General features: G+C 44.2%; 1 protein-coding gene across 1 annotated transcript in view; it reads right to left on the reverse strand.

Moving 5' to 3' along the window:
* Positions 1–6,510: 6,510 nt before the first annotated feature.
* COLEC12 (collectin subfamily member 12) overlaps positions 6,511–15,716 on the reverse strand; it is a 178,751-nt gene continuing 169,545 nt past the window's right edge. The window contains exons 9-10 of the mRNA XM_052660411.1: positions 9,533–9,678; positions 6,511–7,961 (exon numbers count right to left, since the gene is read on the reverse strand). Coding sequence (XP_052516371.1) covers positions 7,942–7,961; positions 9,533–9,678 — 166 coding nt within the window. The 3' untranslated portion in view covers positions 6,511–7,941. The remainder of the gene's footprint in view (positions 7,962–9,532; positions 9,679–15,716) is intronic.

The raw sequence follows: 15,716 nt of genomic DNA on the forward strand, positions 1-15,716 counted from the left end.
TGCAGTAAAGGTGCTCAATTTAATTCAAATTTGAGAAGTGTTGAGGACTCTCATGGAACATTTGTGGGTGAACATGTAGCACGTGGCCTTTGGAGATCACATTCCTTTGGGTAAAGTCTCACCTTCCAGCCTTTCTACTAAGGCTTGTCTCCCTCCCTGTCCCTCCTTGTCTCTTACAGTAGTGGCTTTGGATTTTTATTATTGAGATTTGGTTATTCTGGTGCCAACTCTGAAGGGAGAGACTGGATCTTGTCTGCAGGCTGAGATCTGTGTCATGTGAATAACCAGAGACAGATGTCCAAGAGAGGGGCACTTCAGGGGGCTGGATGCCCAAAAGGTTCTCGACAGAGGGCTTTCAAGGTGATGTCAGGTGGCACCCTGGAGCAAGGCAAGCAGTCCAGGTGAGACTTCCCTGGCTGGCAAGCTCTGCTTGTCTAGCATCTGGATGCTCTCTGTGACTGTTTATCTTTTGTTGTGCTCTAGCCTTGACTAAAGCCTTCTTCAGAGCTTCTAACCTAGAGACTGAAAGGGAGGTAGGTGCTCGGGTGTGGGTGTTGACAGAGCAGTGTCCCCCTCCTGCTGTGATGACAGCAGGGACCTGGGAGACCCCAGGAGAATGTGACGCTTAGGGACATGTCAGGCTGTGTGGTCTGGGACATTATCCTTAAAGTGCTTGGGGATTGGCTTATTTTCTTAAGGGAGGTGATATTTTCTTATATAATCTGTAACACTAAGTAGATTATTTCTCAAAAATAGCAATGGGGCTAGACCACTGTGTACTAATGGCTTCAGTCACGTCCAACTCTTTGTGACCCTATGGACTGTACCTCGCCAGGCTCCTCTGTCCATGAGATTCTCCAGGCAAGAATACTGGACTGGGTTGTCATTTCCTCCTCCAGGGGGATCTTTCTGACCCAGGGATCGAACCCATGTCTCTTATGTCTCCTGCGCTGGCAGGTGGGTTCTTTACCACTAGCACCATGCCTTGTCTGGGAAGCCCAGACCAGGCTAGACCAGAAAGGATGGGAATCTGGAGTTCACGCAAATGTTCAGAGAGATCAGCCTTGCCTGCTATTCAGAGGTGCCCAGCACCTTCCCGTGGGGGTCTGCCTGCCCCTGGCAGATCTGCTCCTGGGGAGGTTCATCCCCACCTGGTGTTGGGTAACTTGTTGGCTCCTGGTCTCACAAGGTGTGGTTGTTTCAGGGTGTGTGTCATTGAGCTAAATCACAGAGGGAGGAAAACTGTTTCCAAAGCAGGAGGGAAGCAGCAACTCCCGATGCCAGGGCCGGTTGACCCAGCTGCCAGTCCTCACTGCAGACTGTGGAAACACACAGTGCAGGCGATGGAAAACGAAAACAGGAAAAGGCGATTCTGGGCTCTGGGATTTCCAAATGCTGGAGCCGCAGAGTGGAAAAGTGAGCACAGGCGATCCTGGGCAGATGATTTGCTCATCCCCTCAGACGTGTGTGTGCCGTGGAGCTGGCTGCTCCCAAGGTGTCATCAGGGGCGGATGGGGGAAGGTGGAGGACTTCAGTGGACTTTAAGGCAGTGCTTTTTCCACTGACAGAACTCTTTCAAATGGGTTCTGGGATTAAAAAGAAAGAAAAAATGGTAACAGCTTTCTCTTAGCTGATCTTCCATCTTCCTTTTTCTCTCGCATTCTATGCATCAGTGTATCTAGCTATGCATCTATGTTCCTCCCTCCCTTTTCCCTTATTTCTTTCCATCTATCTAGCCATCATGTAATCTTTTTAGTCCCTTTTTTCATCTGAGGAATGCCAAGGTTTGTATGAAGGTACTGGTCATTATTCCTCATGCCTGTTGATCCAAGCCCCTTGGTATAGTTCACAAAGTGTACCAAGGTGGTAGGTGTGGGGTTGAAATATGTGACATTCGGATTATTTCTTTGCAGACTGTTGATTAGGTGGCATCTTGTGGGCCTGAAATCCTGACTATTTTATGAAATGGACCCCAAACTATACCTTTCGAGTAAAAACAGCTTGTTTTCAAATAGTATTGTCTGAATGGAGGCATGTGCTCAGTCGCTCAGTTGTGTCCGACTCTTTGTAACCCCATGGATTGTAGCCTGCCAGGCTCCTCTGTCTGTGGGAATTCTCCAGGCAAGAATACTGGAGTGGGTTGCCAGGCCCTCCTCCAGGGGATCTTCCCAATCCACGGATCAAACACAGATCTCCCACATTGCAGGCAGATTCTTTACCAGCTGAGCCACCAGGGAAGCCCAAGAATACTGGAGTGGGTAGCCTATCCCTTCTCCAGGGGGTCTTCCTGACCCAGGAGTCGAACTGGGGTCTCCTGCATTGCAGGTGGATTCTTTACCAGCTGAGCTAGCAGGGAAGCCCCAGTGGAGGCATAGCAAATAGTTACTTAGAAGCAAATTATTATTACCATCAAAAGCAGGGTAGTGTGTGTCTGCAGCACATAGGCGTATGACTGCTGTATATGCTGAGTAAGCAAGAGAAAAACCACTCATTTTACTATCTATGAACATCATGGTGGATATTTTGGGGGGAATGGTGGCAGGATTATAGATTTATAATCTAATAAATCTATAAACGTGTTCTTTATAATAAGAACATGTTAGCAAGTCCATTGGAGACTCTTTCTTGCTTTCTGTCTGTGTGAGCAGGATTTCCCACAGCATCAGGCTTCTGTGTGTGCCTTTTCCTCCCAAGTCCAATGCTGGTTCTGTCCAAGAGCAGAAGGCCTGGTGGGAAAGAAAGAGACAAGGGAAGAAAGCTGTTTGACACTTGTGTGAGTATGTCTTATAACAAGGAGGTAGACAGCAGGAGTCAAACCTGGGTCTGTTTGGCTCTTTTCATTGGACACTAATTTATATCAGAGAACTCTGTGAGAGGTCTAGTTACTCTGGCATCTAGGGTGGTTTCTCCAATTTTGGACCTCTTTGGACATCCATGGTATGGGAGCCAAGTGGACTTTTGCTTCTTTGCTCAGATAACAAAGCGATTGATCTAGTACTTTTGTTTATTTGGCTGTGCCAGGTCTTAACTGCGGTACACGGGACTTTAGTTGCATCACGTGAACTCTTAGTTGCAGCCTGTGGGATCTAGTTCCCCGACAAGGGATTGAACCCGGGCCCCCTGCATTGGGAGAGTGGAGTGTTAGCCACTGGACCACCGGGGAAGTCCCTGGTGCAGAAGTTTCATGTAAAGAGCTCAAATCAGGATTCATCCATTATCTCCCTGCTTCTGTGAGAGAGACTTGGTGATTTGAATGATTTCTTGTGGCAAAGAACAGAATACAACATAGAAAGCCCAGACTCTCAGGAAGGTGACTATGGGAGCTAGGTGGCGGTGGGTTCAAATCCCAGTTCTTAGGAAACTATTTAACCTGTCTGATTTTCAGTTAGTTCCCTTGCACAGTGGTTGGAGACAGGACATGCCAAGTTCCTAGGAGTCGTGAGGTGTTATTACAGCTACTCTGCAGTTGTGCTGGTTTGTGTCAGGCCTGGCCAGGCTCTTCTGCTCTCAGGCACAGGAACTGGTTTTAACAATCTTATAATTCCTTGCAGCTTGCAGGCATGATTTAGTGGGTCATGGCAATAAGCGATTATTAAAGAAGACAGCAAACTCTGGCACCAGTGGTTGGAAGACTGGCCAAAGGACAATTCTCCATCCCTGGCCAAGAGGACTAAAGCAAGCTCCTTTGGTTAAGCCTATTTAATGACCTTCTGGATGAGCTGTTGGCGGGAGCTTCCTCATTGGCAGCTGACTCCTGCCCAAGTTGCACGGGTGATCCCTGTTTTACAAACTCAGGGCTCATAAGTCCTCGGAGGAAGGCTGGAGGCTGGGCCATCGCCCTGGCTGTGGCAGGAAGGACTGAACTGAGATAATTCATTCATAAACTCATTCATTGAAAAATGTGAAAACCAGGAGCTCTGCATCTGGAGAATTTAAGTTGGTTTAAGGCTTAAATCTTAAGCCTGCTTTTCCTTGGACTCTTGGCTACCTGTGTAACGTGGGCATGCTATTAATATTTATTTGACAAGGGTATCTAGGAAGAGAAGAAGGATGAATGAGTGGAGCAAAATCTCTACAACATCTGCTTTGTGATTTATAAAATAAGTGTGATGCTGTGCCATTAAAGGATGCTTTCCAGGAAAATGAAGTTATTGTATAGAAAAATTCCCTCTTAAAGAGATGGCCAGAGTTCACCTATACCTCTAAAACTGTTGAGCATAACAGAAAAGAGATACTTCCTTACACTGTTATTCAGAAAAGGTTTCGAAAGTTTTTCCCTGACTCGGGGCCATATGTCGGTATGTAGAATGAATCTCTTTTGCCAGTTGATTCTCTTCACTCAGTCTTCCATTCCTAATAGATATATTACACATATGTCCAATATAGTAGATGTATAATAACCGACTATCAACACAAATGCCTTCATTTCTCTTGATTGGCTTCTCCCATTCTTCAGTTCTCTTAAGATTTTGTGGCTGACTGGCTCCATTCACCCTTCTCTTCTTAATTCAGCGATGTTTGGGCCTCTTGGCCAATCTGTAGATGGTCTAACGCCATGAAAGGGTTTTTCTTTCATAGTACCTGGAGCACGTGTGGGTAGTACTTGACATGAAGGGAAGTCTCAGCTTCAGGATGCATTTGCTGGGAAAGGATTCAGGCTAGAAGCGATGCTTGAGCTGAATCTTAAAGAAGCAGAGAAGGGAAATCCAGGTAAGAGTTTGGATTTCTAAGAAGAAGGAGCACAGTAAAAAGTAAGAAGGAGCACAGAGGAACTTTGCAGGTGGCTTGTAAGGCTGTTCCAGCTCAAGGCAAGGGAGCATGAGGGTACAGCAGAGGGGAGGCTGGAGGTACAGCTGAGGACCTGGTCCCGAGGGCCCCTGCATGTATGTCCTGCAGGCAACTCAGAAGATTTTAAGTTGGGGATAAGGGTTAGGATGGACATAGATTTAGGGAACATAAGAATGACGAGCCTGATCAGATTTGCATGACTGGGATGTGGGCAATGAGCAAGTCTTCAAATTCGCCTCAGCGTCCTCATTCCTAAAGTAGAGGGAAAGGTTTTGCACCAAGATTAGAAGAGATAATGTATGTGAAAGTGCTAAATATATTTAATTTTTGCTATTATTATTAGACTTATTATTGAGCCATGAATGAGTTAACATACTTTTTCAAGAAGAGATCAATCGGTTTTGAGGCAAAATACACTTGCTTTAGCATTGTTACCTGATTTATGGCAGGATGTATGACTGACGTACCTTTCTACTTCCTTCAGCATCTGGTTGTTTTTTTTTTAAATAAGAGCAGGTTGTACTATTTGTTTGTTGTCTGCTTTAAACTCTTAAGTGCTAAACTCGGATGGATATGGGAAGAATTGATCAAAGGTGAACATTGATTGCAGAAGAGGAAAAGAAAGGATTTTGTTCTTTCTAGTTGTGCATTCTTCAAGAGACATTTAAAAGAAAAACAGGGACTTCTCTGGAGTTCCAGTGGTTAAGACTAGCTGCCATTGCAGGGAGCGGGGGTTCGATCCCTAGTTGGGGAAGTAAGATCCCACATGCTGAGGGATGGGGACAAAAATAAAAAGTTTCCATCTTCTCATTGCAACTCATAACTTCTCATAGCCTGAAAACCTCATGACATTTTACCAAAACTCTCCTCCCAGAAGAGCATCAGTGGTGAGTAGGTGAATAGAAACTTGGTATATAAATAGCTAAATATAGAGAGCAGTACATGAGGCATCTGGTAATGTGTGATTTTCATCTGATTTTACTCTGTTATTAAGAAGGACCTTGCTTCTGAAAGAAGGAACATTTTAAAAATTTTTGAACATTTAAAAAAATTTTACTTATCTATGTAACACCATGGGTGGCATGTGGTATCTTAGTTCCCTGACCAGGGATCAAACCCTTCCCCACCTGCACTGAAAGTGCAGAGTCTTAACCACTGGACCACCAAGTCCCCTAGAACATTTTCAAAGCTCAAGTCTGAATCCTGCCTCACTCCTTGGTGATGATATGACCCAGGAAATGATGTCACCTCCCTGAGTGCCTCCCTCTATAAAATGGGGAGAGTAAGTAGGAAGCCCCACTTCTTAGGGCTGTTGGGAGGATGACATGAGAACATCTGATTGAAGCCTGAGAGATGATAAACCCTGGGTAAGGTATAAGGGCCAGGAGAGGAACACCTTCAGCTGTGGGAATCAGCAACATTCTCTTCTGATGATGGCATCAGACACTTAAGTTCAAGTTGCATCTGAACATGATCTTAACTGACACCTAAGAAACCAGAAGAGGATGAAAATGAGGACAGAGTTTAGTCTATAGACGGTCTTGAGCCTGAAGAGGTACCAGGGTCCAGGGCCCAGATGACGGCAGGTCCTGCCAGTCTGACCAGACCCCATGGACAGGATAGCAGGGCATCCAGGTGCTGAGGAGATGGCCACTCCTGGGCTGCAGAGACAGCATAAACGGTGACCAGGGGGAGACAACACAGTCCACACGGCTGCAGGCGTGAAAGTCAAACTCTGTCTTTATTCTTTTACCATTGTACGTGGGGTAGGTAGCAGCATGGCTGGGGAGGTCCTGGGAAGGGAATCTGGTGGGTGGAAATCTTACCTTTGAGCATCAGTTACATTTAGGCCTGATTTCAGCACATTGCATGTTAGACTTCTCCATGGCAAGTTAAAGAGTAGAAGGCAGATGGGCTCCGACAAAAGGTTCTTTGCAAGAGTTCAACACAGTGGCCAAGGTTGTGTTCTTGCATTTCATCATGCATGTGCGTTGGAATTCTGTGTTTTTGGAATCTGACTTCAGAAAACATAAGATTTCCAGGTAGCATAGAGCTGTCCCCATCTTAGCATCTCTGCCTCTGGCCGATATGATGTCATACTTTCATGACATTTAATATCTGCCCTGGTATGGGCCTGAAACCAAGTGTATTCATGTCTCAGCCACAAAACAGGATCTTCTATTAAAAGCCAGATACAAGTCCACCCTTCCCAACAGATGCCTCTCCACCACCCCCGACTCTGCCAAAATGAAGTAAAAGCACATCCTGAGTTGACCATTTCTCTGAGCCTGGCAGACACACAGCAAGGGTGTTGGCTGGTGATGGGCTGGAGGCATAGCCCTCTTGACTGAGCCACATACATGTTCAGGCTTGACCTCCACTGGCAAAATCTGCAGGGCCATTTCTAGACATTTCAAGTGATTGACTCCTCTGAGAAAATGATACATTAAAATATACATACACACATATATTTAATTATTTTTTTAAACCACAACTGAAAAAATTTCTTTGCCACTGTGTAGAATTAAATCTGACAAGAAACCCTATGAGTTTTTATTAGTACCATTATTGTTTTCTTTGGCTTCATGTACTATATCGGTAAAATGACAAAAATAAAAAGGAAAAAATTGTAAAAAGGCAAACATTTTGTACAAAAATACAAAGTTTTAAAAGCTCTTTAAGTATATTTCATATTGTTACTAAGAGTTGGCCTATATATCTGTATGTCTGCATATTTTTCCTACATTTGGGATTTTATCAATAGAAATGTAAGGTACCATTTACACGGTGTATGTTTTCAGTTCTTCCTAAAGCTCAACAACCAATGATAATCTTTTTTTTGACTGGAGCATTCCATACTCTGGAAGATATGATTTGCATAACTGTATGGTTATTGGCTGAGAAAAATCTATGTGATTCAGTCCATTTGCTTACTGACAATCCATATATCACACTAGGGGAACACTTTTGTTCCAAACTTTGTCCTTGAGCAAGGCAGATGGTAGAGAACACGGGCTTTCAATGTTTTCAGTAATTGGTCTTCAGTGCGTTCCCCCTCAATCTAATGAGAAGGTGATGCAATCAGAAAGAAGTATCTTTTGCCTTCGAGAACTGTCTGTCGACAGTTTGCTCCTATTATGATATCATGGTCCATTATAATGTAATTGCTGATTCTAAAAGAGAGGAAAAAGAATGGGTGTTAGTTCTTCTTAAAGAACAATGTTAATGGACAATTCAGAAAAAGGAGTGTGTGTTTTTAAAGAAAACATTCCAAATACATCATTCAATAATTATTTTTTCAAATAAATGCCTCGAAGTTCTTATTCAGATTCAATAAAAGGTAAAATTCACTTCAAAGGAGCCTATTCTGGGGCGTCCTAGTCTCAATTCAAATCCCAAATGTAGTAGTGCTATTGTGCTCAGTTGTGTCTGAGTCTTTGCGACCCCATGGACTGCAGCCCGCCAGACTCCTTTGTCCATGGGATTCTCCAGGCAAGAATACTGGAGTGGGTTGCTATTTCCTACTCCAGGGGATCTTCCTGACCCAGGGATCAAACCAGTGTCTCCTGTGTCTCCTGCATTGCAGGCAGATTCTTTACCCCCTGAGCCATCGGGGAAGCCCCTTGATGTAATTACACTTGTTTATTTTTTCCTTTGTTTTCAGATCCAAAAAATCATTACCAAGATCACTGTCAAAGAGATTATTGCCTATGCTTTCTTCTGGAAATTTAATGGTTTCAAATCTTACATTTGAGTCATTTATCCATTTTGAGCTTATTTTGTGTAAGGTTAAGAGAATGGTCTGGTTTCACTCTCTTGCATGTAGCCGTCCAGTTTTCGCAGCAGCATTTATCAAGGAGACTGTCTTTTCCTATTGTATATTCTTGGCTCCTTTGTCATAAATTGATTGACCGTATGTGCATGGGTTTATTTCTGGGCTCTCTATTATCTTTCACTGATAGAGATATGTGTTATTTTTATGTCACTACCACACTGTTCTGATTACTGTAGCTCTGCAATATATTTTGAAATCAGGGAGTATATGTCCAGCTTTGTTCTTCTTTCTCAAGATTACTTTGGCTATTTAGGGTCTTTTGTGGTTCCATACAAATTTTAGGATTTTTTTCTCTATTTCTGTGGAAAATGACACTGGAGTTCTTATAGAGATTCCACTGAATCTGTAGATTTCTTTGGGTAGAATGGACATTTTAACAATACTCTTCCAATCTGTGAACACAGAATATGTTTCCATTTATTTGGGCCTTCTTCAATACCTTTCATGAATGTCTTATAGTTTCCAGTGTATAGGTCTTTCACCTCCTTGGTTAAATTTATTCCTAGGTATTTTATCTTTTTGATGCAATTGCAAGTGGTATTGTTTTCCCAATTTCTCTGATAGTTTGTTATATGAAAAGACATATGACATTGGTGCCATATGATAAAGAACAACTGCCTGACAATATTATAAGGTAATGACCTAGGCCCACCCATTAGTCTAAAATTTACTGAGTACTTCCTCTACATTAGGCACATGTATTAACTTACTTAAGACCTCACAAAAACCCCATTAAGAGGATTACTATTATTATTTCCCTGAGGTTAATAGCTTGCCGAGATACTAAGTGGCAGAATCAGGACTGGAATCCAGTTGCAGAACCTACTTTCAGAGCCCTTATACTCACCTCTTGCCCTTTAATAAGATATAAGCTCTGCAATGCTCTCTTAAATCCCTTCCACTGCTTACCTCTCTCCCTGTCTTTCTCGCAGATGAAGTGATTCATGTCTTCACACTGGAAATCATTCCACTGCCCCAAATTAATCAGTCCAGCACAATCTTCTCCAGGCCCGTGGCCATGACCCCAGTTATCTGGCTGTCCAGCTTTCCAATTTCTTTTAAGAAAACAGAAATCGAGTGTTATTTGCAAAGTCACGCAGACGTTTGCTTGACCCAAGAGCAGCAGAGAAATGTAAAAAACAAAACCAAGGCCTGTCACGCGTCCTAGAATGAAAACGCGCTGTTTAAAAAGCTGCACACGCTCTGATTCTGAATAAGAAGCAGCTGTTTCACAGAGGAGCGTGTGACACAGCCTCTCCCTGCAGGCTTGTTATCTTGGCCACAGTAGAGTCAGCTCACGGAGCTGCTTCATCACATTGCTGAGGAAGTAAATCTGTCTTCAACACAGCTCGATGAATGACAGCTTTCTAATGTGTACTGGAATGGTGACTTCTGGGCTTGAGTGTGAATATATACATTCTGAGGATGATATACCCTCACACAAACATGCACACACTTATGAGAACTCAGAGGAAATCTTTGTACATTCTGATATCTTGTCTCTAACAAGTCAGAGTCAGGCAGAGAGAGAGACACCCCTCCCCTTTTTTTAAAACTTTAAACCTTTCATTTTGTATTGGGATATAGCCGATTAACAATGTTGTGGTGGTTTCAGGTAAACAGCAAAGGGACTCAGCCATACATACTCTTGTATCCACAGACTTACCAAATGAACTTTATGGCTGCTGAGGGGGAAGGGGATTTAGGGACTTTGGAAAGGTCATATACACACTACTATATTTAAAATGGAGAGAACGTTGATATACACTTAGAAGACCCTATAAACACTTGGTTATGGTTTTCTGGCTAAGCTGCAGATAGCTAATTGCTTCAGAAAGAAATAGTAATTTAATCTTACTGAAAATGACTCATACATTTCACTGCCTTTTTTGGGAGAGAGATTCTTCAAAACAAGTTGTCTTTAAGATGAGCTCAACTTGGGGCTTGTTAACTTGTCTGCTGGTGCTCCCAGCACCCCCTCGTCAGGGTTCACTGTTCCTGCCTCTCTTTCTAAGCGATCAACTAGATGTGCTTCCACGAGTCAAAACTCAAAAGGCTACATTTTCTTTAAGAGCCAAGTCCTTGAACAGAAGCCTGTGGTCACCTCCTGAGAGGACAAGTTTGCCTCGTGCGGAGGGTCTGAAAAGAACATCTGCAGCAGGAGATGCTTCCCGTAAACGATGACTCATTTCCCAAGCAGCAGCATCTGACTCTGTAATCGCTCACTCTGGTCCACGCTCCCTGTTTCTATCAGAGTGGCAGTGGCTTTGGCCACTAGAGAGAAATCTTCCACTGTACAGACTCTGAAGGCCAAAGAAAGTTCTACAGTAAAGAAGCACGTCTCACTACTAAGATTTTCCTATTTTGAAGCCAGGTTCTTACCAGAGTCACCCAAGGATAAAGACCAAATTGCCCTCCATCTTATGACGACAAGACCAGCAAAAATCAGGGCAGTGGGAAAAGAGGAGTCGAAATTTACAGTCAAAGGATGGGAAAATGAGGTCGAATTGACTCCCCTGCACCAACTGTATATTTAGGGATTTTTTTTTTTTTTTAAGAAAATGAAAAGTGAGGGACTTCTTTGGTGATCCAGTGGCTAAGAATCTGCCTTGCAATGCAGAGGATGTGGGTTCGATCCCTAGTTAGGGAACAAAGATCCCACATGCTGCAGAGCAACTAAGTCTGCATGCCACAACTACTGAGCCCGTATGCCACGGCTGGAGACTCTGTGCACCGCAACTAGAGAGTCTGTGTGTGAACCACACCAAAAGATCCCACATGACACAACTAAGACCTGCCACAGCCGAATAAATGACTCAACAAATGGTTTTTTTAAATGACCTCACTTAGATAAATCTAGAGATGAAGAGATATTTTAGAGGAAACCATCAAGCAATGAGTATAAATGGGATGGTACTTAGGTGGAAGAGTCAGAAATAGTCATTCATTTGCTCATTCATTCCACAGAGTGTCTACTGCACGCAAGGGCTATAGCTAGCTGATGGCAACACGAGCGCTGTAGAGAACAGACTGCCAGTCCTCGTAGAACTTGCATCCTAGGCAAGAAACAGCAGTTACAGACCTCAGACTGTGATGCCAAGAAAAGGTGACGTTGGAAGGAAACTTTTATGTAAGCTTTTTTGGTGTGTTTCTCTCTTACCTTGACAGACCTTCCTAGAAATGGCCACGGTGCCCAGGCAATTTGGTGGGGTGGATGTACACTTGCTTCATTTCTACAGTTATATGAGGGGGTTCCCTTCCAATTTTGCTTACCAGATTTGAGACTGTTATTCTGGATGCATTAATGATGGGACATTTGATATTTTTTATCTCACAGTTAATTGGAAAATTGCATAAATAGGAATTCTGATAGACGATCTGTTTAGTATTTTCCCCTTGCATTTCCTTGCCTTGTTCAGTAGGTCAAAGGGGCTTACAGGGAGTTCTCTGGCAATTCAGTGATTAAGACCCTGTTTTCATTGCTATGAGCGTGGGTTTGATCCCTGGTTGGGGAACTAAGATCCCACAACTGGCGTGGCATGGCCAAAAAAAAAAAGGGATGGACAGATGAGACGAAAGAGAACAAATTGATAATGGAAGGAGATCATTTTTATCACCGTTCTCCATTTGTTTTTTCCAGGTCATGGAAATTCTTCAGTGTGGTGTTTGAAGTAATCCTTCAGGACTAAAGGTAGGATGTGGCTGTGAGTGGAGTGACCCAGGTGAGACCAGCAAGGGTGGGAGATGGAGTAGCTTGAAGCCAGGCTGCAGGGGTAGTTTGTCTTGTATATGGTCTCCCAGCATCTCTTTGAAAAAGCTAAAATCACACAGAGTGATTTATGGTCAATCCCTCCTGTCTGCATGCTTATAACAGTGCAGAGCATGTCAGAGAAACAGAATGCATATGTTCTGGAGAAGAATTCCAGCTTAAATAGTGCCTAAACCTCACTCCACAGATAGACTCTGGAGAGAGAAATGGCTGAAGCCTGGGTGCCGAATTCTTGAATCCCATATTTTAACACACGAGTTGCAGAAGTGGTTGGATAGCAACAAGCGTTATGTACTTGGACAGTGTATTCTGAGTACACCGGGGACCACGGAAGAACCTAGACTCACTCTTCCAGGAGCTGGAATCAAGAAGCATCTCAGCTGGTGGGTGTGAAGCACCCCCTCCCCATCCCCACCCTCCCTGTTCTGGGTTTATCCTCATGGAGGTAGAGCACAAACTTTCAAGCTTGGCAATCAGCCCCTCCCAACCACACAACTTAGTACTTTCTCATCAACCGCAAGATTGACGGAGGCTTCATGGCTGAGAAAATTCTTCTGGTAAGAGCCTGGCCTCAAGACAGGAAAATCTTAGTAGCGAGAAGCATTTCTTTGCGATTGAATTTTCTCCCACTATAGAGGTTTCTCTCTAGTGGCCAAAGCCAGAGTCGCATGAAGAGTGAGTGATTATGGCATAAGATGAAGCCAAAGTTTCTCTTCCAGTGCTTTTTAATTTTTGGAGACTTTTTTGATGACCCAGCATTTGTTTGATGATCTTGGTGAATGTACCATATGCACCTGAAAAGAATGTGTTGTTGGGTGAAAGGTTCCATAAATATCAATGAAGTCAAGTTAGTTGATTGGTTGGTTGGTTTAGTCCCTAAGTCATGTCCGACTCTTGCAACCCTATAGACTGTAGCCTGACAGGCTCCTTTGGTCCACAGGATTTCTCAGGCAAGAAATGGAGTGGGTTGCCATTTCCTTCACCAGGGGATCTTCCCGACCCAGGGATCGAACCCAAGGATCAAACCCGGGTCCCCTAATTACAGGTGGTCTCCAGTATTGCAGGCGATTCTGTACCAACTGAGCCACCGGGGAAGTTAGTTGATAGTGTCTGCTACGTTCCTCTTGGTTTTTCTGTCTATTTGATTCTATTAATTACTGAGAAGAGAGCACTGAAAGCTCATCTGAAGCCCTTCTCTTCACCATATGCACATTTAGGGTCAAGGTGTCTGTCTTCTTGATTGTGACAGGGTCCTGCAAATCAGACTATTTTTACATGAATGGAACAGTATCTCTCACTCATACTGTGCCCAAAACTCTAGACAAGACTTTCCAGGCTGGCACAGGGGCTGGGCCATGGTGGATACTCCAGGATAATTCACTGAATGTTATCATGAGACCGTGGGCCAGCAGATCCCAGTGTCCAGCCAGGGGACTGGTACCAGCTGGTCAAGAATGAAGTTTCACAGGTCTGTTGTGAAAAGAGAAAAATGAGGACAACTCTGTGTGTATGTATGGGTGATGGCCAACTGTCTTTTTTGATTTTGTTTTTGTTGTTTTGTGCTGAGATTTGTTGATAGATGATTTTTGTCTTTTTGGCTGCACTCTGTGGCATGTGGGAGCTTAGCTCCCCAACCAGGGATTAAATCCATGCCCCCTGTACTGGAAGTCTTGACCACTGAACCGCTGGGCAAGTCCCAATGGGTGATTTTTAAAACCCATGTCCTTGGTTGGCAAATAAAATCTTGGCAACACGTGTCAGCTCGCCAGTCTTTCTCTTGGAAGTGCATTGGTGGGTGGACCCAAAGCCCTTGGAAACCTGTTCCTAGGTACCATCCCGAGACACAGCGCGTCAGACTGTATGTTTTGCTGGAAATAAACCTTTGCTCAAGTCCACGTGTACCTTAAACTTTCAGCATCCAATCCATGTCACTGTTGCTTTTTGTCTGGTTACTCCAGCACCATCTTCCTCAACTAGCTCTCAGTATAAAAATTCAAGTAGGGGCAAGAGACAGAGGAGAGAGCCTTTCATCCCTTTTCTATTTCCTCCTTAATAGTACCCCCAACAGCCTGAAACAATTTCAGAAGGGGAGAAAAGGTAAGAGCAAAGTAGGGAGGCTGATTTCTTCTGTAACCTGGGTGAGGCATGGGGAGGGGCCAGGTCCAGAAACCACTGTGTACGGCAGGGGAAAGGGAAGTGATGGACCGGGCATGGAGCCACAGAAGCAAAGAGAAGAAGGGTGCAGGTGAGTCTGAGTACATGGGGAGGTACCTGTGTTGGGTACCCTGTGCTGGGAAATCCCATGGACAGAGAAGCCTGGCAAGCTAGTCTATAGGGTCACAACTTAGCAACTGATCAACATGAAAATGATGATGGGGATGACAACAGGAGTTGTTGTTCAGTCCCAGCTGTGTCCGACTCTTTGTGACCCCATGGACTGCAGCACGCCAGGCCTCCCTGTCCTTCACTATCTCCTGGTTTGCCCAAATTCATGTCCATTGCATTGGTGATGCCACCCAGCCATCTCATCCTCTGATGCCCTCTTCTCCTTCTGCCCTCAATCTTTCCCAGTATCAGGGATTTTTCCAGTGAATTGACTGTTTGCATCAGATGACCAAAATACTGGAGCTTCAGCTTCAGCGTCAGTCCTTCCAATGAGAATTCAGGGCTTATTTCCTTTAGGATTGACTGGTTCAATTGCCTTGCTGTCCAAGGGACTTTCAGGAGTTTTCTCCAGCACCACAGTTCCAAGGCATCAATTCTTTGGCGTTCTGCCTTAGACAAGTAATAGGAGTAATAATACAAATACTAGCAGATAGCATTTCTTGAGCACTTCCCGTGGGCTCACTGTCATTGGTGCTTGATATGTATCATCTCATATAATGTTTACAATACCGATGTCAGTGCTTCTGTAATCTTCACTTCTAGATGAGGGCATGGAGGTTCACATGGCTGGGTAACTTACACAGGGTCACGTAGCTGCTGGGTGCTGGTTGAAGGCCTGGAACCCAGACCTGGTGAACTCCAGGGCAGATACTCCCTTCCCTTGCTGCACTGGCTCTTTGTCTTGTTTGTGGCGTGTTTATTATTATATGGCAAGTTCAATTAGCCTTCGGCTATTGAGGCCTCATAATATGTCTGCCTAATTTATTCTTGCTTTTAAAATCTGATCCCAGGGATTTTTACATGTCTGTGTGTTCCTTTGGGTGGAAAACAAGAAGCAGAGTCTGGGCCCTGGCTGGGGTGCTGTGCAGTTGTGGCTGGGAACAGAGCTCCCCGAAGGTGTCTGGTGATGTGATTCTTTCCTATCCCAGGTATCAAGGC

Source organism: Budorcas taxicolor, chromosome 22, assembly GCF_023091745.1.
Source record: "Budorcas taxicolor isolate Tak-1 chromosome 22, Takin1.1, whole genome shotgun sequence".
Lineage (NCBI taxonomy): Eukaryota > Metazoa > Chordata > Mammalia > Artiodactyla > Bovidae > Budorcas > Budorcas taxicolor.